Consider the following 24897-nt stretch of genomic DNA (forward strand, 5'->3'; position numbering starts at 1 on the left):
ATCCTGCAAGTTGATCCAGAGGAAGGCAAAAAAAAACTGTGAGGTACAAGCCAATTTTCCCCACTTAAGGGGGAAAAAAATTCCTTCCCGACTCCAATAAGGCAATCAGAATAACTCCCTGGATCAACGACACCTCTCTAGTAGCTATAGCCTGTAATATTATTACACTCCAGAAATTCATCCAAGCCCCTCTTGAATTCTTTTATTGTACTCACCATCACCACCTCCTCGGGGAGAGAGTTCCATAGTCTCAGTGCTCTTACCGTAAAGAATCCTTTTCTATGTTTGTGTACAAACCTTCTTTCCTCCAGACGCAGAGGGTGTCCCCTCGTCACAGTCACAGTTCTGGGGATAAATAGATGATGGGAGAGATCTCTGTACTGACCCCTGATATATTTATACATAGTAGTTAGATCTCCCCTCAGTTGTCTTTTTTTCTAAAGTGAATAACCCTAATGTTGATAATCTTTCAGGGTACTGTAGTTGCCCCATTCCAGTTATTACTTTAGTTGCCCTCCTCTGAACCCTCTCCAGCTCTATGTCTCTCTCTTGTTTACAGGAGCCCATAACTGTACACAGTACTCCATGTGTGGTCTGACTAGTGATTTGTAAAGTGGTAGGACCATGTTCACATCACGGGCATCTATGCCCCTTTTGATGCAACCCATTATCTTATTGGCCTTGACAGCAGCTGCCTGACACTGGTTTTTACTGCTTAGTTTTCTGTTTATTAAAATTCCTAGGTCCTTTTCCATGTCAGTGTTACCCAGTGTTTTACCATTTAGTATGTACGGGTAATTTGCATTATTCCTTCACATGTGCATAACCTTACATTTGTCAGTGTTAAACATCATCTGCCACTTCTCTGCCCAAGTGGCTTTATAAAATTATTTTTTTTGGTCATTTTCATTATTTTTTTTACACCAGAAATGAGAGCAACGGAGCGGGGCGCAGCATAGCGTAGTGTAACTTGACTTAGGGGGAAGTTGAAGGCAGATGAAGGGTTATAAGGTATCTCTTTTAGGTTAGGGGTTGGGATAGGTATTTCGCGGGCAATATATAAGCTTGGGGGAGGAGACACCTCCCACCGGCGTGCAGGGATTTGTCACTGTTAATCGCATCATGTCGTCTGTGGAGGATCTGGTTTTGGCTGTGAGGGCTGCTGCTGAGCGTCACGGTCAGGATTGGCTGCAGGATTGTTTAAGGGTGGCTTTAGCGGGTCCGGCTACATTGGTTTATACAGTGATGGACTTTCCTGGTATCTGCACCAAACGTAAGGCTGTATACCATGTAAACAGAGCCTAAAATGTAGTTCAGGCAGTCTAAATGGAGTCTGTTCCCTACTGTTTGCCTCCCATTAAAATAGTATCTCTAGTGTCTGTCCCAGATTGAGATCCTGAAAAAAGTACTTTATAAAGTTACGCGTTCTACTGCGTTCTCTTCCTCTGGCTTGGAGATCTCGTGCAAGCACTGGCCACCGCCGGGCCCGCACATGCCCACTAAGAGCAGAGGCACTGATCTTAACAGTGCGTGCAAAGGCGCGGCGGTGACTGGTACTCATGCAAGATCTCCAAGCCAGAGGAGGAGGACAAAGTAGGAGAGGAGGGTGGGCCAGAGGACTGCAAGAGGAACTGTTATCTGGGCACATAGCTAAGGGGTCTGGGCAAATGCGGCTGTAACCCTGCCCTTGGGCACTTCCGACAGCTAATTTGCATAACGTTATAAAGCATTTTTTTCAGGATCTCAAAGTGGGACAGGAGTGGCGTGCCTAGGGTGTTTGGCACCCGCCCCTCAATACTTGACCACATACCTCTTACATCCGGGGTCATGTAGACCTTCTCTTTCCTCTTCTCCTCCGTTAGACCGCCATGACAAATTCTTTCAGCCGCATCTCTTCTCTACAGAGTTTGTAACACAGACACGTTAGATTTCTCAGTTTTTCAATCAACCTCCTCAACCTGGTGTCCCGACAATGTCATTCTGCTGCCACACCAAGTACTGTACCCGTTGTGCCCCCCAATGCCCTAGGTACTATACTGCTGAAAAAATAGTGACCCCAGTAGACCTAATTGGAGTCATTTATCAAACTGGTGTAAAGTAGAACTGGATTTCCAAAAGAGCTGTCAAAAATGAAAGGTGAAATCTGATTGGCTGCTATGGGCAACTAAGCCGGTTCTACTTTAGACCAGTTTGATAAATTACACCAAATGTCCCTATAGTGTCCACAGCAGTTATAATGTCCCCTAGAGTGCCCCAGTAATAACACCCTACACTCACCTAAAGAATTATTAGGAACACCTGTTCTATTTCTCATTAATGCAATTATCTAGTCAACCAATCACATGGCAGTTGCTTCAATGCATTTAGGGGTGTGGTCCTGGTCAAGTCAATGTCCTGAACTCCAAACTGAATGTCAGAATGGGAAAGAAAGGTGATTTAAGCAATTTTGAGCGTGGCATGGTTGTTGGTGCCAGACGGGCCGGTCTGAGTATTTCACAATCTGCTCAGTTACTGGGATTTTCACGCACAACCATTTCTAGGGTTTACAAAGAATGGTGTGAATAGGCAAAAACCTCCAGTATGCGGCAGTTCTGTGGGCAAAAATGCCTTGTGGATGCTAGACGTCAGAGGAGAATGGGCCGACTGATTCAAACTGAAATAACCACTCGTTACAACCGAGGTATGCAGCAAAGCATTTGTGAAGCCACAACATGCACAACCTTGAGGCGGATGGGCTACAACAGCAGAAGACCCCACCGGGTACCACTCATCTCCACTACAAATAGGAAAAAGAGGCTACAATTTGCACGAGCTCACCAAAATTGGACTGTTGAAGACTGGAAAAATGTTACCTGGTCTGATGAGTCTCGATTTCTGTTGAGACATTCAAATGGTAGAGCCCGAATTTGGCGTAAACAGAATGAGAACATGTATCCATCCTCTGATGGCTACTTCCAGCAGGATAATGCACCATGTCACAAAGCTCGAATCATTTCAAATTGGTTTCTTGAACATGACAATGAGTTCACTGTACTAAAATGGCCCCCACAGTCACCAGATTTCAACCCAATAGAGCATCTTTGGGATGTGGTGGAACGGGAGCTTCGTGCCCTGGATGTGCATCCCTCAAATCTCCCATCAACTGCAAGATGTTATCCTATCAATATGGGCCAACATTTCTAAAGAATGCTATCAGCACCTTGTTGAATCAATGCCACGTAGAATTAAGGCAGTTCTGAAGGTAAAAGGGGCTCTAACACCGTATTAGTATGGTGTTCATAATAATTCTTTAGGGGAGTGTATATTGTGGTCCAGGTAATAATCCCTGTATAGTGTCCACAGAAATAGGCACGCCACTGTGGGACAGACACTAGAGAGGTACTATTTTAATGGGGTGCAAACGTTCTATAATATGATCTGAGCGATCTAAAATGCTCAGAGTAGGTGACAGACTCCCTTTTAAGAGGATTGCTTACCTTGGATACACTTAAACCCCCTCTGCTGCTGATGTTCTTTGATATGGTTACAATATCAAATCTAGTGTTGAGTGAAGCATTCAAAGTCGATTTCGGTCCAAAGTTTAGGAAAACTTAAATTCTAAACGAATCAAAATTTCCTCACGCTTCGTGATTTATTTATTTATTTATTTATTTATTTTATGCACTTATATAGCGCTACTATATTCCGCAGCGCTTTAGACATTAGCATCCAACTGTCCCCAATGGGGCTCACAATCTAAGGTCCCTATCAGTATGTCTTTGGAGTGTGGGAGGAAACCGGAGTACCCGGAGGAAACCCACGCAAACATGGGGAGAACATACAAACTCCATGCAGAAGTTGCCCTGGATCGGATTCAAATAAATCCGTTTAACTAAAATGGTGGCTGCACATGTTGGAAATTGAAAGTAAGTGTAGAGAAGACCAGCCCGGGAACGCCACATAACCCATAATGCCGTGCAGCCAGCCAATCCACAGAGAGCCATCCCGTATAAAACCCATATCCAGCACAGTCTCCGCCATTGTCCTGTGAGCTGAGCATAGGGAGAAATGTGGCAAGTGCTCATGCTCTAGAGACAGTGTTGCTGCAAACAGTTTTCAAGAACAATATTGAAGAGGGAGAGTACAGGGAGACTACAGGGAGAGTGTATCGCCATGTGCATCACTGTGCAGTGCACCAACATTCATAGCTAATCCGATCTGTTATGGATACAGTTACTGTGTCTCTGTATTAAAGGCAAGTGTAATTTGGGAAGAATATAGAATAAGATTAGGCAGATTGGGCTGAGTATACTAGATTTATAGCGATTCCTGACAAATGAATTGGGGACAAATCCAATTTCTTGGTGAACTTCGGTGAAGCTACCGAATTTTCAAAACTTGGCTCATCTCTAAACAAGTCCTCAAACTAAATAGTCAAATGACAAATTCGCCTCTACCACATTAGTATTTTTTTTTGTTTCAATCGTTTTTATTGAATTTTTCATTTCAAACGGTTAAAGAAAGTACATTGCAGTTTGATTTGCTAGTGTCAAGCAGAATACCATTATAGTCAGGTAATCAAAGGAGAATATAAATTCCAATATAATACAATTATTCAGATAACATTATTTTCTGTAAAGCATCATCCTATTCTTTATTGTGTTTCATTGAAGCAACCTTCTAGTTGGTGCTTGGAGCCTGCTTTGTGTGGCCAAAAAGTATTGTGTTCTGTATGTAAAGTGTAGAAATAAAAATAAACTGGTAGGTGAGGATAGAGATGAAATAAACAAAAAGATGGGTAACTAGAGAGAACATAGAAAACCTATTTAGGTCCCTTATGTAAAGGAAACAATATACATCACAACCTAATCTAATTGTCTAATAATGAGAAGAACCTCGATGAAGACCATGTTTCTGGAAAGAACCCTGACACTTTTTTGTTAAGACTTGATATCGACAGGTACTCAGTCCCTCAAAAGACTGTTGTCTGTCATAATTTAACAGCCTCTCTCCTATGTATAGCGCAAAATTGGAAATCCTCATAAACTCCTTACATGTCTAAAATAATACGGAAGGTAAATGTCAATTGTAGCTTTAAATGATTGGCAGAAGCAACAATACACTTAATAAATACACCAAAAATTGGACACATTAGTATTTTTCAAGCCACCTCCTCCCTTAACCCCTTAGGGACACATGACGTACCGGTTAATCGGAACAGGATGCCCGCTGAAATAATTCAGCAGGCATCCTGTCACAACGCCGGGGGGGGGGTCATGTGACCCCCCCCCCCCCCCCCGTATCGGCGATCGCCGCAAACCGTAGGTCCATTCAGACCTGCGGTTTGCGGCTTTACCTGCAGTTGTGGCGGCTGTGCCATCGGGTCCCTATGCGGCTGTGGGGGGGACCCGATGGCATGGAAGGCAGCGCGATGTCTAAGGAAGGCATCGCGCTGCCTTCCGGTGAAGAGTGTCACAGTCACCGGAAGCTGTATGAGTAATACACACAGTATTACTTATACAGCCAATGCATTCCAATACAGAAGTATTGGAATGCATTGTAAAGAAATATACCCCCCAAAGTTCAAGTCCCAAAGTGGGACAAAAAATAAAGTGAAAAAAAAGTTGAAAAAATAAAGTTTTCCCCCCAAAAAATTTAAGTTTCAAGTAAAAATAAACAAAAACGTCATTTTCCCCAAATAAAGTTAAAAAAAAATTAGTAAAAAATAGGGGAAAAAAACAAAGTATACATATTAGGTATCGCCGCGTCCGTATCGACCGGCTCTATAAAAATATCACATGACCTAACTCCTCAGATGAACACCGTAAAAAATTTAAAATAAAAACTGTGCTAAATAAACAATTTTTTGTCACCTTACATCACAAAAAATGTAATAGCAAGCGATCAAAAGTCACATGCACCCCAAAATAGTGCCAATAAAACAGTCATCTCATCCTGGAAAAATAATACCCTACCCAAGGTAATCTCCCAAAAACTAAAAAAATTATGGCTCTCAGACTATGGAAACACTAAAACATGATTTTTTTTTGCTTCAAAAATGAAATCATTGTGTAAAACTTACCTAATATGTATACTTTTTTTTATTTATGTAAGTTTTACACAATGATTTCATTTTTGAAGCAAAAAAAATCATGTTTTAGTGTTTCCATAGTCTGAGAGCCATAATTTTTTCAGTTTTTGGGCGATTACCTTGGGTAGGGTATGATTTTTCCGGGATGAGATGACTGTTTTATTGGCACTATTTTGGGGTGCGTGTGACTTTTTGATTGCTTGCTATTACACTCTTTGTGATGGTTTATTTAGCACAGTTTTTATTAAAAAAAAATTACGGTGTTCATCTGAGTGGTTAGGTCATGTGATATTTTTATAGAGCCGGTCGATACGGATGCGGTGATACTTAATATATATATATACTTTTTTTTTTATTTATGTAAGTATCACCGCATCCGTGACAACCTGGTCTATAAAAATATCACATGATCTAACCTGTCAGATGAATGTTGTAAATAACAAAAAATAAAAACGGTGCCAAAACAGCTATTTCTTGTTATCTTGCCTCACAAAAAGTGTAATATAGAGCAACCAAAAATCATATGTATCCTAAACTAGTACCAACAATACTGCCACCCTATCCCATAGTTTCTAAAATGGGGCCACTTTTTTGGAGTTTCTACTCTAGGGTTGCATAAGGGGGGCTTCAAATGGGACATGGTGTCAAAAAAAAAACAGTCCAGCAAAACCTGCCTTCCAAAAACCGTATGGCATTCCTTTCCTTCTGCGCCCTGCCGTGTGCCCGTACAGCGGTTTACGACCACATATGGGGTGTTTCTGTAAACTACAGAATCAGGGCCATAAATATTGAGTTTGGTTTGGCTGTTAACCCTTGCTTTGTAACTGGAAAAAAATTATTAAAATGGAAAATCTGCCAAAAAAGTGAAATTTTGAAATTGTATCTCTATATTCCATTAATTCTTGTGAAGCACCTAAAGGGTTAACAAAGTTTGTAAAATCAGTTTTGAATACCTTGAGGGGTGTAGTTTATAGAATGGGGTCATTTTTGGGTGGTTTCTATTATGTAAGCCTCACAAAGTGACTTCAGACCTGAACTGGTCCCTAAAAATTGGGTTTTTGAACATTTCTGAAAGATTTCAAGATTTGCTTCTAAACTTCTAAGCCTTGTAACATCGCCAAATAATAAAATATCATTCCCAAAATGATCCAAACATGAAGTAGACATATGGGGAATGTAAAGTAATAACTATTTTTGGAGGTATTACTATGTATTATAGAAGTAGAGAAATTGAAACTTGGAAATGTTTTTAATTTTTTTCAAAAATTTGGCTAAATTTGGTATTTTTTTTATAAATAAAAATTATTATTTTTTACTTCATTTTACTAGTGTCATGAAGTACAATATGTGACGAAAAAACAATCTCAGAATGGCCTGGAAAAGTCAAAGCGTTTTAAAGTTATCAGCACTTAAAGTGACACTGGTCAGATTTGCAAAAAATGGCCAAGTCCTTAAGGTGAAATAGGGCTAAGTCCTTAAGGGGTTAATGTACATTTATTCGGGGCAGCTCTGTAAGTGCTCCCAGATGAGTCACTAGTCATCTCTGACATGGTATTTTAGTACTTAAGTTAACGTTCCAAAGGTCACTCCACTAGGCTAGAGGGGAAAGGACAAAGTTAATTCCCAGGGTGAGATAATCGAACTGTGTAAGATCTCAGGAATATGCCAAAATATGTGGAGTCTCTGCTCTGTAAGCTCAGTAATGCTATACTGTGAACCACACTGGGAGTTACCTTGCGCTAGTTACTACATTGGCAAGCCAATTTAATATTTTTTTTAATTAATTTACTGTACATGTTACTGCCTTTATCAGGGCATTGTTCCAGCCTGATTACATTAATATGTTATGTAAACAGAAAATGCAAATGTGATCGCACACTACATCCAGCATTCTGCCCTGCCTCCATGCTGGATGAGACATTGGTGTACATTTTGGCCAAAGCGTAATAAGCCACTCACCGCGTCAAGGTCGTCTCATTTGAGTGGTCCCTAACTGTTGTTCCTACCTGTTTATGGGCCATGACAGCCACATAAAGTCCAGGAAATGCAGGTCAGCATGCAAGCCAAGTACACTCTGCTTTTAACCCTGTCCGGTGCCATTACAGCTTTCATCGGATCCAGGGATGCAAGTACCAACATGCACGCTGAGCCCACCATATACTTCTCCTGGAGCCAAATGGCTACTGGTAGGTTCTATATAAGCAGACTCCGTTTTATACTGACTTTAAAACCAGCCTCCAGGACAGATTGACTGGTCAGGTGTGCAGGACTCAAAGGAGATCGCCACGCCTCCAATATAAGCTACAAAGAAAAAATGTGGGGGGTTGAGTCCGCACAACCCGCCTGTAGGTGCATATCACTATGGCGAAATACATATACAAACAGAAATGCAAATGTGATCGCACACTACATCCAGCATTCTGCCCTGCCTCCATGCTGGATGAGACATTGGTGTACATTTTGGCCAAAGCGTAATAAGCCACTCACCGCGTCAAGGTCGTCTCATTTGAGTGGTCCCTAACTCTTGTTCCTACCTGTTTAAACCATATACTTCTCCTGGAGCCAAATGGCTACTGGTAGGTTCTATATAAGCAGACTCAGTTTTGGTGATATTGTGGGCTCAGCGTGCATGTTGGTACTTGCATCCCTGGATCCGATGAAAGCTGTAATGGCACCGGACGGGGTTAAAAGCAGAGTGTACTTGGCTTGCATGCTGACCTGTATTCCCTGGACTTTGTGTCTGTCATGGCCCATAAACAGGTAGGAACAAGAGTTAGGGACCACTCAAATGTACACCAATGTCTCATCCAGCATGGAGGCAGGGCACAATGCTGGATGTAGTGTGCGATTACATTTGCATTTTCTGTTTGTATATGTATTTTGCCATAGTGATATGCACCTATGTTATGTATTTAAGGTAGAATGTGGCACTTGTGTACTATTGTTCGGGTGCTCTAGTTGTGGGGTCCCAACCCTGTTGAACAATCAAAATTTCAGTTTTGTTTGACGTATTGTGTTGATTTTTATTTTGTTTTCATATGCAAGGCGATTTATATGTTATGCTTATTTCTTAATATATCTGCAATTTTGTTGTGAAAATTTAAAGGAGTTTCATGAAAAATATTCTAAATTTTTCAAACCAGCATCTGGATCTGAATAGTAAATTAATTGCATGCCTCTTAAAAATTTTGTGTAGCCAGTGAGCTATTTACTGAAATCTATCTGTATAGCGCCACCTGCTGTTTGTTCTTTTTCTCATTTCTCTGTCCACCTCAGTAACATCACTGAGGTGGACGTACATTCTCGGTTCCATCCTTAAACTGTCACTAGCCAGATCAAGCGTTAGAAACTGTGACCGCTACAGGGAGAAAGCTGAGGCAGAAAGGACACATTCCCTGAGCTGTGACAGAGAGAGAGCTGCAGCTGGAAGGATATGCCCCCTGAGCTATGATAGGGAGAGAGTTGCAGCATAAAGGATACGACCCCTGAGCTGTTATAGGGAGAGCTGCCACCTTGAAATAAATCTATCAGTGCAAATGAACGGGAAGATCTTTAGATCCACATGAGGTACATGGCTGGTTCTAGCTTTGTTAGAAAGAGATTATGGTACTGTATAGTGTCAGATTTTCATTTTTTACATTAATCATGGGATAACCCTTTCAATGAAATCATAAATCTCAATTTATTCTGTATCAAGTATGAGCACCACAGGCAGAATTACATGTGCTTACACGCCTCAGCATGCTATTCGTGAGGTTATTAATGGTCATCTGAGAAATGTTCTGCCATGCTGAATGCACTTGGGAATGCAGATCATCAAGATCCGTTGTTGGCAGCTCCCTTTGCAATTGGCGATCAATGACGACCCAGATATTCTTGATAGGAGACAAGTCTGGAGACGTTGCCGGGGGTGGACTGGGAACTTAAAGTGGCTCCATGTTGTAGGCAAGTCCAAACTGACAGAAGGTGGGGCAACACCAGTAAGCAGGGCCAACACCAGCCACATGCAGGCAGGGACAAAAGAAGTAGGTGGGGGCCACCACAATGCAGCACAAATACCTCCCGAGCAAAACCAAATACCACAGTGCAGCATAAAATACTGCTGTATCACCATACTGAGGACGGTGATACCGTTGAATTCAGGAGGGCTCCTGCAGCCACTGTCCAGGTGCATATTGCAAGTACCTGATGCTCCTAGCATTAATGCTGAGAGCATCAGATCATTATGTACCTGTCCAGATGTAAGCCGTGTACCGGGGTAGGCTCCCCAGAATACAGCGAAGTCACAGACAAGGAAAGCGACACGGACACCAGCTTACTATGCAAGAACAGAAACTTTACTTAGACAACGAGTAATAACATAAGCATCACCAAAACAATACAAACATATATAGAAAACGCTCTATCCCCGGACCCACAGTCAATGTCCCTGCCCACTGAACCGGCCTAGCCGATGACGGACACAGCAGAGCCTGCTAGTCGTGCTCTGCCACTACAGAGGACACCCCTAGCCGATGGCAAACGCAACAGAGCCTGCAAGTCAATAACTGCGCTGCAGTCCAGTACAGTACAGCCTAGCAAAATGATCTAATCCTAACTAACTAACTAATGCTAGGCCTAGGCTAGTCTCTGCAACTTCAGGCGCCACACAATATAACAATCAGTAACCAGGTGTACTGACCTGCATCCGTTCTGGGCCCAAGGATGCAGCCTACCAGGGATGGCCACCAACCTCTTAGCAACCGTGCGGCCTTGCTTGATGATGAGGCCTTCTGTCCACACACTGAACTGGTCTTCCTGGGACAACCTCTCTTTCAAAAGAGCTGGATTCAGTCAGGGTATAACAGCTACTCTCCTTTTTCTGAGTGTCTATTAACTGCCAGACATCTGCAAGCCAGAATGGAATCGGATTTAGTCCCTCACAGCACAATCCTTCCACCATGCCAGATCAACACTTCCTGGTTCACTCACAGGCAGCAGCATGAGTCATCATCTGTTCCGTTTTTTTTTTGTTTTTTTTTGTGGCCTGTATGCAGAACCATTCACTTCAATAGGGACGCAAAAAAAAAACAGAATGTCTGTATGTCCGTTCCGCAAAAAAAATAAAACATTGTCCTATTATTATCCACATTATGGACAAGGGTAGAACTGCTCTATTAGGGACCAGCTGTTCCGTTCCGCAAAATACGGAATGCACACGGATGTCATCCGTATTTTTTGAGGAGCGTGATTTGCGGACCGCAAAATACATATGGTCGTGTGCATGAGCCCTAAGAGGAAGCATTTGCTAGGGTCAAACACAAGTCAAAGCACTATATTTGCTAAAACATCATATTGCCTTAGCACCTGCCAGTTACACATGGCAATTAGACAGGGCAGGATACAGGGATGGTACAGTATGTGAGCTATACAAAGTTGCACACAGATCGGGTATGTTACAGTACTTTTTCACTGTGATCACTGCTTCTTTTATCGTTGTTGCTGCTGTTTATCTTTATCTTTAAAATCACCAACAACTTCCACCCTTTGTTCCTTCTATCCACATGAGTCCCTCTCTTCTTCCCTCAACCATGTTCAATTCACATACTTTTTACCGTTATGCCTCACTAACCCATCTTCCTACATGAAGCATAAAAAATAACCTCACAAATCACTCAACCATCTGCTAAGTCTTTATATTCTCCTGCTACTACCTGCAGGCTGCATTTCACCACAATCCATGATTTATTTATTTTTCCTTTTCAAAATCTCTTGACTTTCTATCCCTCACAGAAAATTTGCTTCAACCTTCTGACACCGCTTCCCCTGCCACTCTATCTTATGATGGGCTACACTTTTCCCATACCCCCAGACCTGATAACAGGTATGGTGATGGTGGAGGAGTAGGCATACTTTCCCTCTGTACCCTCTCTCACATTTACTTATTTTGAGATTCACACCATCGGACTCCTCCGCTCACTTCCCCTGTGAGTGTTTGTTGTCTATCACCCCCAGACTCTCCCCACCAGTTCCTGGATCACTTTGCTGCTTGGCTTCCCCACTTCCTATCAACTGAATTATCAACTTTTATCATGGTTGATTTTAACATTCCCATTGATAATCTCCCCATCAGCCTCTCACTTTCTTTTTATAACCTCCTCTCTCGACCTCTCACAATTCACTTACCCTGCCACACACAAAGATGGCAATTCACTTGATCTAGTCTTCTTGCTACCCTGCTCTATATCTGACTTTCCCTTCCCGTTTTCTGACCACAATCCTATGTCTTTACTATGAAGACCTTTCACTCTTCTCATGACATTCCTACTTTTCCAACATACAGAAACCTACACACCATTAACTCCCAGCAACTTATTGACACTCTACAGTTATCTCTCACACCAATCTTTTCGCTCTTTTGTCCAGATCTAGCTGCCAATCATTACAACCATTCCCTCAAAACCACCATGAATGAAGCAGCTCAAACCTTTCCGACATGGACCACAGCCACCCTGGCACACACCTGAAACACATTTTCTTCAGAGGTGCTCTAGGTGTGCCGAATGCTTATGGAGAAAATCATGAATACCCTTAGATTTCCTCTATTATAAATTTATGCTTAAAACCTACAACTTGGCCTTCCACATTGCAAAGCAGAACTACTTCACCTCTCTCAACTTCTGACTCTCAAATAACCAAAACGACTTTTTGATACTTTCCACTTTAAGCCCTAAAGTGCACATGCCCATCACTGACCTCTGTGCTGAAGACCTGGCCACTTACTTTAGAGATAAGTTTGTTAAAATCTGAAAGGAAATAATCTCCCAGTCCCCAACCAGCCTCGATCCTCCTCCCTCTCACACTTCCTCGTGTTCTCTTTTCTCATTTGAATCTATAATGGAAGAAGAAGTCTGCAGGCTTCTTTCTTCTTCTTGATCCATGATCTGCAGCAGTGATTCTATTCCCTCACCCCTCCTCCAGTCCCTCTCCCCGGCTTTCATTACTCTCCTAACTACAATATTTAAGCTCTTTCGGTATTCTGTTACAACCCTACTACTAAAAAAACATTTTTTGACCTAGTTCATGCAGCTCGGCCTGCACAAATCTAGTTGGCAGTACTTAGGCAGCTGGACCACATTTGTAAAACAACCAGCTTTTACCCTTTTGTGTCATCCCTATTCCCTCATAGATTGTAAGCTCTTGCGAGCAGGGCCCTCACTCCTAGTGCATTATTTGTTTATTACCCTGTAATTTTATGATGTCCTTTTTATTTGTACATGAGCCCACTGAATTGTAAAGTGCTGTGGAATATGGTGGCACTATATAAAGATTATTTTTATAAATGAGTGTGTGTGTGAGTATGTTCTCATTACTATATTAGGCTAGGATGATTATTATTTTTTTTTTACTTCAAGGGTACTTTTAACCATTTCATAAAAAAACGCATAGCGTGAAAAGGGGTTCTATAAATTTGGAGATATATATATATATATATATATATAAATATATATATATTCCGTATATCTGCAGTATCCACTTGCTAGTCTGGTGGGCTGCTGCTTTGGCGATGCAGACAAGACGGTGTTGGCTGGAATATGTCCACCTATACAGGCTGCTGTATGGATATGATGTCTGTATTCTCTCTGGACATTCCCTTCCCCAGAAGAGTGTCCATTACCATCAGGAATCCCCTGTATTCAGCTGTTCTCATTGGAGTAAGATGTAGATAGCTGCAAATGGGGTATTAGCTCTCATTGAAATATATGGGCAACCATGTAATACATGGTTGCACTCCAGTCCACCAGTGTCGTAGCTGTTGTTTGCAGTGGCTCTCCACTCTAATAGTGAATCCTTGGAGCACTGCTTTTGTAATGCTCTGCACGTTTGCCCCCTCCCCTTGATTGACGTAGTTAGACACCAACATGCTAAGGGCGAAACTGTGTCCTAGCATGTAAATATCATTTACAATACTTATTATATAGCATTACCATGTTGAGAATAGAGGTTTTCTATGCTTAGAAAGCTAACACATGTTACTAGTTAACTTACAGGCACAAGATATGATTATAAAGACAACAGTAATATGTATTCGCTTTCTAAAAATGGAAAACCTCTTCTCAAAATAGGCTATAGCCTTTTATTATGGTTTAAATGAGGGAGGAATTAATAACTGGAGAAAAGATTTAGAAGTCTCTCTAGTGATTTGAACCTGTGATGTCTACATGCAAGGCTGATTTATTATTTTCCATACTTTGAGAGCTAATGCAGATAACTGGTGTCTTTATTTATTTGTTTTTATTTTATGAACTTATATAGCACTACTATATTCCGCATCGCTTTACAGACATTAGCATCGAGCTGCCCCCAATGGGGCTCACAATCTAAGTTTCCCTATCAGTATGTCTTTGGAGTGTGGGACGAAACCGGAGTATCCAGAGGAAACCCACGCAAACACGGGGAGAACATACAAACTCCATGCAGATGTGGTTTATAATCCTATATTGTGCCTGTGAATTAGCCAGTAATATGTATTGGCTTCCTATGCATATAAATCTTCTATTCTCAAGACAGTAAGGCTAAAGTAAGTAGTGTATATGATATGTACAGTACATGCTAGAACACTGCTCTAGGGCACAACTCTGCCCTCAGCATGCTGATGTCTAGTCCTGTCAATCAAGGGGAGGGAGGAGTGTGCAGAGCATAGGGGGTGTTACAAAAGCAGTTCTCCAAGGATCCAGCCCCACCCACTGCTGCTCCACTTTGCTCATTTGCATATAAATCAAAATGCAGCTGTTTAACATACAGACACAAGAAAGGTATTGTTTTAACCAGCAAGATCAACCCTACCAGGCAGTATGTTTGGTTTAACATGGTTGATCATGCTGACAGAGGCTCTTTAATGAAAACAAATGCATTACCAAATATTCAGCTATTGTGTTGCTCTTGTATAATAATATAAAACCTTCAGCGTGTTCTTGTTAATTTTGTTGCTAAGCTGCTTCTGTCTGTGCACAAGGAGATTAGTTCTGCTACTTTACTTCCTTCTTTGCATGTAGCTTAACTGTATGATCACTTCATCCTGCAACGTCACTAGTTGTAAAAGATGTCACTGGCAGGGGTGTAACAACCGGGCACAGATGACCGAAAGGTCCCTATGGCCCCACTGCTACAAAAGACACCAGTATTATAATTCCCATGTTATAAGTGATCGGACCAAGTCAATATCTATATGGAAAGACTACTTGGGTTCATCCCTTTCTGTGGTTTGAATTTGCAGTCAACATTTGTATAAATTATGCAGCAGCCCATATGCTTTCAATTCAAGTGAATGAGCCATAGACAATTAAACAGTGAAGTATTCTGTTGTATGACATAAGTATAGTCCTGATGATGGCAGGAGCCTATATGAGTCACATTCAGCAGTGTAGCCATATTATACTGATTTATTTTTATACTTCTAGAAATCTATGTGACATATTATTGCATTGCTTTATAATATCCTTTGTCTTTAGACCACGGTCAGATGGGAAGATGACAAGCTGGTGTGTGAGCAGAAAGGTGAAAAGGAAGGACGTGGCTGGACTCAGTGGGTGGAAGGAGATGAATTACACCTGGTACAGAACTTTTTACTTTGTATTATTATCTGTATAATTAACCAGTAAGGCTTGTGCGTCATTCAGAAAAAACTATGCAAAATTCCCTGCATGACCGTAAGATTTCTGCCACGGTTCTGCAGGGTTCTTTTGCATTATTTTGATTAAATTCTTAATTTTAATGCAGAAACAGAAAAATACATTTATTATATTACAGTTAAAATAGTAAATGGGTGCACTGCTCAGTATAGAACACAACCCACCATGTCATATACAAGCATTAAAGGGGTATTCCAGTTTCATGAAATAATGACCCATCCTTGGGATGGGTCATCAATTTCAGATCAGTGGGGGTCTGACTCTGCTGTTTGAAGGGGCCACAGTAGTCGTGTGAGCGATGCGTCCTCTTCACTGTTTACCTGCCCACAATATACATTGTAGTGGTCGAGCAGTGTAATTATAGCAGTTCGTTCCTACACCATCACTACAGTGTAGGCTGTATGCTAGTAAACATTGAAGAGAAAGCAGCACTCACAGGAGAGCTGCTATCATGAAAAGATAACTGTCAGCCAAACAGGACCAAAAGGAATGGTCTCCACTTTTTTTAAAAGGCACTTTGAAAACACATTTTTTTTCACTTGTTACAATGCTTGTGCCTTAAAAAAATGAAGCAAGTCTGTAAATAGTTTTAAATAAAAATCTCTACAGCTCCTATGCAGACCTATATGTCTCTATAGTTAGGGACTACAAACATACCCTGTGTAGTCAGATCTTGAAGGCATATTCTCTTCTACTCAGAATTCAGATGAAAGAGAATGTGACTAAAGGTTCAGACTACATATGTTTTTCTTGTAGTCTGTAACCATGGAGATGAATACATAGTTACTGTAAAAACAAAATATTTGGATCATTTTAATTAAACGAGTAAACTTCCTTTTAATCCAGTTCCTAATGGTCTGGAATTCATATTGATAATCTTACTTTTTATATACACTAAATGTGTGCGATTTTACTGCATTGACTTGTGAAATATTAATTCAAAAATCCGTATCTGTTCTCTCTAAAAAGCTGGTTTCTATATTTAACTTTAAAGAACTCTATTCTTAATGCGGCTAAGGGTTCTGTTTTGGTCCTCATACACAAAGAAAACCTTTCATTGCCCCATCTATTTAAATCACACATGGACGTAGATTTTACATTTCAGAATGCTAAAGGCCTCTTTCTCACATTTGACACAAGCTAAACCCTCGACATGAAAGGTTTAGATTGGACCTGAGCAATGTTCAACCAAAATGCTTCAAACACAAAGACACCATTCTCCCCATCCCTCTGCTGAAGCGTAGATGCTGTTTCTCTTCCAAGATATCTTCTTTCATGTTCCCCTTTTCCTTTGAATTATTTAACAAAACCACATAGATTCCTGCAGGCAAAATAAGAATTGTGTATTTGCCTGAGTATTCAGCAAGAGAAGAGGTAGAATGAGTCACTCGTTTGTCATTCCAGGCGGTGGTCTATCATTTTTTTTTAGTTTAAAGATTTATTTAAAATGAATTTAAAACTAAATCTGAATACACGTCTGTGCCTTATATTGAGGAGCCCTTTGACAGTGAAAACTTACCCGTCAAGCTTAATGTTCTTCTAGAAGAGAAGACAAGAAATCACAGTTTAAAATTTTTGAAAAATATGGAGCATTGCCCATAGGAGCCCCTGGCAAATGCTACAGTCTCATGTGGGCAGTGCCCACTTACTAGAATAGCTCCCTGTATGCCGCAGGAAGATGTCATATTTTAGACAGGAGGGAAAAACTGTACAGTTGCTCCCAGTGGCATACATAACGCATAGGCATAACTATAGCTATGGGGCCCAATCAGGTGCAAGAACATTGTATCTTTTCGTGGGTAATAACAATGGCTATTATACATACCTATAATTTTATGCTACTTATGCTACTTTTTAAATATTTTTACACTAAGTGGTGGGGGGCCGGGGACCCATCTTATTTTGCTATTGGGCTATTGGAATTATAATTACAAAAATGCAAAATATAAAAAAATTGGGCCCCCTTCAGGGACTGATTAAGACCACCCAACTGCCCTCGGTAGGAGGTCCAGGTGTCTGCAGGTCATTTTTATGACTCAAGTACATTGTATAAATTTCCAAATTTTTCAGCACATCCTTGTACAGGTTCTCACCACCTTTTATAAAGGAGTTGTGCATCTTTGGGGGGTGTTTGGCAAACCCCCACTCTTGGGCAGACCTGTGAAGGGAAGCATACTTACCTGCTTACAGTCTCCCACTCCTTCTCTTCCCAGTCTCAGCTGCTCCATTGTGCTCCCAGGATATAAACTTCCATTTTCATGCCACTGCAGCCAATCGCTGGCCACAGTGGTAACCTGCTCCCCTTGCGTCATGTCAAATGGTCAGCATCTGGTCGAAGGCAGCACAGTGGAATGAAAATTTGAAGAGGCCAATTGCACATTACCTACCAATATGGCCATTTGAATTGAGTGGTTGGACTTCCAAAGATTAGTCCAGAGGTCCCCACCCTTTTATTGTTTGCGAACCTCCTTTCAATGGTGGTGTTGAGCCAGACTGTATAGTAAAAGGAGGCAAAGCCTATTAACAACCCCTTAAAGATAGGGCCTATTTCCATTTTTACATTTTGGATTTTTCCTTCCAGCATTCAAATAGCCATAACTTTTTTGTTTTTCCATTCACATAGTTATATGGGGGCTTATTTTTTTGCGTGACAAGATGCATTTTGTAATGCCACCATTTAATTTACCATGTCTTGTATTAGAAAACGGGAAAAAAATTATTTGTGTGGTAAAAAGAAAACAGAATTCCGGCAAGGTTTTTGGGGTTTTGACATCACAGCGTTCACAATGTACTAAAAATGACCTGACATCCTTTTTCTGTGGCTAAATACAAATGCAGCAATACCAAACTTAAATATTTTTTTTTTTTTGTTTTACTACTTAAAAAAATATATAAACCTTGCATCACGATATTCTGACAACCATAACGTTACAGCGTTCACCGCACAGGAAATTTTTAAAAATATTTTAATAGTTCAGACATTTTCAAATGCGGCGATATCCAATATGTTTATTTTTTTATTGTTTATATATTTTTATATGTAAAATTGGGAGAGGGGGGGTGATGTAAACTTTTAATATATTGGTGTTTTTTTTACCTTTTTTTTACTTTTTTAATAACTATTAGCCCCCTTAGGGGCCTAGTACATGGAATCTTTTGATTCCCTCTCCTATTCACCCTAATAGAGATCTATTAGAGTGAATAGTATTTTTACAATCACCATTCTGAGCTATGCCTTCTGCATAGCTCAGTATGGAGAAAGCCGTGACAGGCCTGGATCATTTCAGCAGCGTCCAGGATGCTGAAATATATACGGCGCTATGAGTTAAGGGGTTAAAGGTACTATCATGTCATGAGGCTTGCACCCTACTATATGATGCAAATGTATGGGGGAGTTGGGGGGGGGGGAGGGGGTGAGAGCCACGTGGCTCCCATGCCACTGGTTGGAGAACACTGGATTAGACATTGATGGCATTAATATTTTTTCGATATGCAAAACTCCCCATCAACCCCTTTAATCTTGGGAGTCATGCAGATGTGTCTTTCAGTTATGTGGATCGCACAAGTTTGATGTATTTGGTGACTCTTATCTCCTATCCTGATCTTAGTTTTTTTTTCCCTAGGAAATGCGGGTTGGAGATATCGCCTGCAAACAAGTGTTTAAGAAGGTTCATCAGTGATGCCAACTTTGAGCGAGACGGTCACCATCCTAAGAAAAACCTTAGAAAATTCTTTCTGCTCCCCCAGGCAAATTGGCTCTTTTTACCATGTTATTTTCTGTCAGATTTTCTGTGATTTTCTTTTATAATCTGATGTTAGGTACTTTAATAAAAACCTTATCCCGATTTTACATTGTGTCATTTCATTACTGTTTGATTAAACAGACTCGTCAGCTACAGGAAAAGCTGTATTAGTTCCTTCATACTAAGCTCTCAGGCTGAGTCTATACACAGACTTTTAGCCAAATTTTTTTACAGTTTTAACTATCGAGCTAGAGAGGTTACCCAAAGAAACACATTAAAGGATAACTGTCACACTTAGACCCTAATTTAAATTTTCATATATGTAGTTACTAATAACATGATATTCCAGAATCAGTTACTATTAGACTGACTTACCCCATATTTAATAAGATTCAGCCCTTAGCAACCAGTCTGCATAAAACTGCAATTTCACTATTCAGTTAAGATGGCCGCCACTGCCCTGACCCTGAGGCTAATCCCGCCTGCCATCACTAGCCAGTAACAATAACCCCCCAAAAGTGTCAGTAACCAGAGCCCTCCCCCCCAAAGGGTTAATCTCCTGCAGCACAAAGGGGTCCTCTTACCACATGTTGCTTTCATTTATACACTGAGCAGACGGCAGATCTCCCTTCCCTGGTCTGCGCTGCTTCAACTCTGCCTTCTCCAGCTCTGCTGAATGAGGGAGCGTCTGCCAAGCGCAGGGACAGGGAGAAGTGCACGCAGCCCAGGCACTGTTATCAGTTGCTGGGGAGGACCTGGCTTTAATCATTTACTTACAGTCCCTGGCTGTCAGTAATGTGACCCTGCACGCTGCGTGCTCCGTCCTTTAACAGATAGACGGACCATGCCTAGCAACCCTATTTTAAGCACAGGTAAAAGTAGGCAGTACAGGGAACAAAACTGTGGAATTAAGGGGTAATTGAATACACAGTGAAAAGTTGAAATAGGGCCACCAAGGTGATATTATTCACCACAATCCAATACTCCAAAAAAAAAAATATGACAGTTATACTTTAAGTTACATACAACTTTGTGCACTCCTGTGAACTGCAGCTATCACTTAAATGTTTAAATCAGCCTTTTAGCACTATAAAAAGTCTAAGGCCCCTTTCACAAGGGTGAGATTTCCGTGCGGGTGCAATGCGTGAGGTGAACGCATTGCACCCGCACTGAATCCGGACCCATTCATTTCTATGGGGCTGTGCACATGAGCAGTGATTTTTCACGCATCACTTGTGCATTGCGTGAAAATCGCAACATGCTCCTCTTTGTGCGTTTTTCACGTAACGCAGGCCCCATAGAAATTAATGGGGTTGCGTGAAAATCGCAAGCATCCGCAAGCAAGTGCGGATGCGGTGCGATTTTCACGCACGGTTGCTAGGTGACGATCGGGATAGGGACCCGATCATTATTATTTTCCCTTATAACATGGTTATAAGGGAAAATAATAGCATTCTGAATACAGAATGCATAGTACAATAGCGCTGGAGGGGTTAATAAAAAATAATTTAACTCCCCTTAATCCACTTGTTTGCGCTGAATTGAATGTGTATGAAGAACATGTATTGTCCTTAAGACTTTGTACTGACTGATACAACAGTACCATTAACAGGTTAAATAAATCAAACAGGTCAAACAGGAGTTACACCTACTGTAGTATGAGCAAGAGGAATTGGGCGAAATCCAAGGTTGGGCTGATTGCTTTCGAGTGCCATATCACATGAGATTTTACATGCACGCCTTTTCAGTTTGCTGTATTTTAAAGACTTTTATTTTATCGGAGGTGTTGCACTATGTCTCATTACCATTAAGTTTTAGCATCTAAGATAAAGCCTACCACAGATACCAGCTTGTGGAGCCACAGAGCCGAGCAGAGAGGTGGACACAGTCCTGGAAGTAAGCAAGCTGGAAGAGGACTAGACGTGAAGCTGCAAGTGGAATCGATTCTGCCGATCCTTGTGGTGTGCGGAGAAGTAAGTAATCCTTCAGAAATCCTCCTACCTGTGATTTCAGGACTGTAGAGCAGTAAAAGACATTTTTAGGTGTTTAAGTACTAGGGGAATATAACAAAACAAGTGCAAGGGTGAAGTGAAGCAGTTTCCTATAGTAATCAATTAAAGGGGTTATGTCATGACTGATGTAGAAAAAAATTAAAATCAGACGACATATAGTACATGATAATACCTAGAACCAGCCCTGTACCTCACATGGGTCTAGAGAGGTCCACATTCACTGCTCCAATTGTTCTGCTAGATTATCTTCAGCCTGGCAGCTCAGGGTGTGTGTCCTTTCTTATGCATCTCTCTCTCCCCTTAACGGACACTGATTCTAACAGAACCTATGGCTGGTGGCAGTTGAATATTTAAATTGAGAACATTTGACCAGCTCAGTGAGACGGACTAAAAAATAAAAGAACAAACAGCAGGTGGAGCTATACAGATACATTTTAGTGAATAGCTCACTGGCTATACTAAAGTTTTAATTACAAAAGTATTCAGATCCAGGTGCTGGTTTGAAAAATGAATGAGTATGCTTTGTGACACAACCCCTTTACATTTAGCTGAAATTGATACCCATTTTTTAATTAATATACAGTATGGATTTGCATACAGGGGTATTCCCATCTGGGACGTTTATGACATATATTGCTACGTGTAAACCTCTTGGACCTGCTCCAATCTCCAGAATGGGGCCCCGAAGTGAACAAACAGCAATCCTCGTATGTGTGTCTACCCTCTATCCACTACTATGGGACTTCCAAAAATGGCCAAGTGCAGTAGATCTGCTATTTTCAGATGTCTCGGAGCAGTGGGTGGAGATTACACTGAAAATGCCCATTCTTGAGAAAGGTACGGGTCCCAGAAATCTTATCGATATGCCATAAATATCCCAGAGAGGAATATGCCTTTAACTTGGGTTTAGGCCTCATGCACACAAGCGTATTTTATCTCTGCGCCTGTTCCGTTATTTTTGCAGATAGGATGTGGACCCATTCATTTTAATGGGTCTGCAAAAAATGCAGACAGCACACAGTGTGCTGTCCACATCCGTATGTCCGTTCCGTAGCCCCGCAAAAAAGATAGAACATGTCCTATTCTTATCCTTTTGCAGACGAGGATAGGCATTGTTACAATGGATCCGCAAAAAAAACCAATGCAATACGGATGCTAAATGGACGTCATCTGTATGTTTTACGAACCGCAAAACACATACGGTCGTGTGAATGTAGCCTTAGGAATTCTTTCCTGTCTAAACAAGAGCTGTATTTCGGCCATCTGAATGCAGCCTTTGATAGCACCTGATGCACTGACACAGAAGATAACCAGTTTCATTTAGCAACAGCCAACATTTTTAGAACGATTTTTCTAAAGCCTCATGCACACGGCCGTTGCCCTGCCGCGGCCATATTGCGACCCGCAAACAGTGGGTCCGCAATACATAGGCACAGGCTGCTTGCACCCCGCATCACTGATGCGGAGCCATTCACTTTAATGGGTCCACAATCCGGAAGGTCGGTGCTGAACTGCTTCCGTGGGGTTTCTGTCCGTGCCTCCGCACCGCAAAAAAGTGGTGCATGTACTACTTTTTTGCGGTGCGGATTGCTGACCCCATTCAAGTGAATGGGTCCGTGTCTGCATGCGGCAGCCCTACGGTCGGTGCCCGTGCATTGCGTACCACAATTTGCAGTCCGCAGCACAGGCCCGGCCGACACACGTTAGGCTTTGAGAAAATGATTATTGTTCGTTTTAACACTAAGATATGCCATCAATGTCAGATAGGTGTGGGTCCCAGCTCGGGGACCCTGAAGTGAACAAGAGAACACTGCGCATGTGCATTCACTGCTATGGGAATTCCAAAATAGCCAAGCAAGCGTGCGAAGCTATTTTCAGAAGTCCCCGAGAGGTGAATGAAGAGTGCACCATGTATGCATGGCCACCTCTCTATTCACCTCTATGGGACTGCCGGAAATAATTGAACCAGCACTCTACTATTTTCAGAACACTCATAACAATTAATGGAAGATGCGCTCTCCTTTACTTCGAGAGCCCATTCTGGAGAGGGGTGCAGGTCCCAGAGGTAGTGGTATGCCATTAATGTCTGAGATGGGAATACCCCTTTAATTTAAGTCTATGTTCCTCTATTCCATCCCACTTAGATACTTGATAAAATCTTTGTTCTCATTAGAAGGGACATCTGTATTTATCTATATGGGGTTTTTAAAAGGGTATTCGCATTTTCTAATCTTATTGCATATTAATAGATTGTGATCAAGGTGGTCCTATTTCTGAGGGCCATTTGGTACTTCTCCTGCACAGAGGCTGTTTAACCACTGTGCAATTCAGGGACTGTGCTGCAGTTCCCTCCACAGGAGGTGACAAACAGTGTCAAAATGGGAAAAAAATGTGTAGAATGATTGTCTGGAAGAACATGGTCTTAAAAATTTAACACCGCAAGACAAATCCTTAGGCCTCCTGCACACGGCCATTTTTTTTCCCCGTTTACTGGCCGTTTTTTGCGTTCCGTATACGGAACCATTCATTTCAATGGTTCTGCAAAAAAAACGGAATGTACTCCATATGCATTCCGTTTCCGTATTTCCGTTTTTCCGTTCCGTTTTAACATAGAACATGTCCTATTATTGCCCGCAAATCACGGTCAGTGGCTCCATTCAAGTCAATGGGTCCGCAAAAAAAATGGAACACATACGGAAATGCATCCGTATGTCTTCCGTTTCCGTTCCGTTTTTTGCTGAACCATCTATTGAAAATGTTATGCCCAGCCCAATTTTATCTATGTAATTACTGTATACTGTATATGCCATACGGAAAAACAACGGAAACAAAAAACGGAACAACGGATCTGTGAAAAATGGACCGCAAAACACTGAAAAAGCCATACGGTCATGTGCAATAGGCCTTAAATATATGGCTCAGAATGGGTTAAAATAAAAAAATAAGCCCTACTCGCCCCCAGCAAACCCCACTGCTGCCGTTCTGATGCTGCTCCAGCCCTTGCTGCTCTCCACTTCCTGGTCTTGGCCCGACATACAGGAAGTGCATGAAGATGGTTGCTCAGCCAATCAGCTACCGACCATAGCAGTGACCCAACTTAGCCAGTGATGGCTGAGTGGACCTTTCTTGGCACTTCTTGTGTCGGCCTAGGAGCAGGAAGTGGAGAACGGCAGGGACCGAAGCAGCATCAGGATAGCAGAGGATCACTGAGGAACAGTATGGCTGCTTCTCTGTTTATAACCCATTAATGAGCCATATATTAAAACATTAATACATTAATACTGCTGGACACCCAATGTAAACATTGAATTAAAATAACTTCTTCATCCCATGTTCTTTACACCCCAAGTTTACAGACACATTTCAGTTGCTTATACAGCTGATAGGATAATTAGGGTCAT

General features: G+C 41.5%; 2 protein-coding genes across 2 annotated transcripts in view; both read left to right on the plus strand.

Moving 5' to 3' along the window:
* RBP1 (retinol binding protein 1) overlaps positions 1–19591 on the plus strand; it is a 55671-nt gene extending 36080 nt beyond the window's left edge. The window contains exons 3-4 of the mRNA XM_040427827.1: positions 15562–15663; positions 19365–19591. Of these exons, the coding sequence (XP_040283761.1) occupies positions 15562–15663; positions 19365–19421 (159 nt within the window). The 3' untranslated portion in view covers positions 19422–19591. The remainder of the gene's footprint in view (positions 1–15561; positions 15664–19364) is intronic.
* A 1799-nt stretch (positions 19592–21390) lies between these two features.
* The window catches only part of LOC120997642 (retinol-binding protein 2-like), a 101262-nt gene continuing 97755 nt past the window's right edge, over positions 21391–24897 (plus strand). The window contains exon 1 of the mRNA XM_040427829.1: positions 21391–21457. The gene's annotated coding sequence lies outside the window, so the exon portion shown is untranslated. The remainder of the gene's footprint in view (positions 21458–24897) is intronic.

This window comes from Bufo bufo, chromosome 4 (assembly GCF_905171765.1).
Source record: "Bufo bufo chromosome 4, aBufBuf1.1, whole genome shotgun sequence".
In the NCBI taxonomy this organism is placed as follows: Eukaryota; Metazoa; Chordata; class Amphibia; order Anura; family Bufonidae; genus Bufo; species Bufo bufo.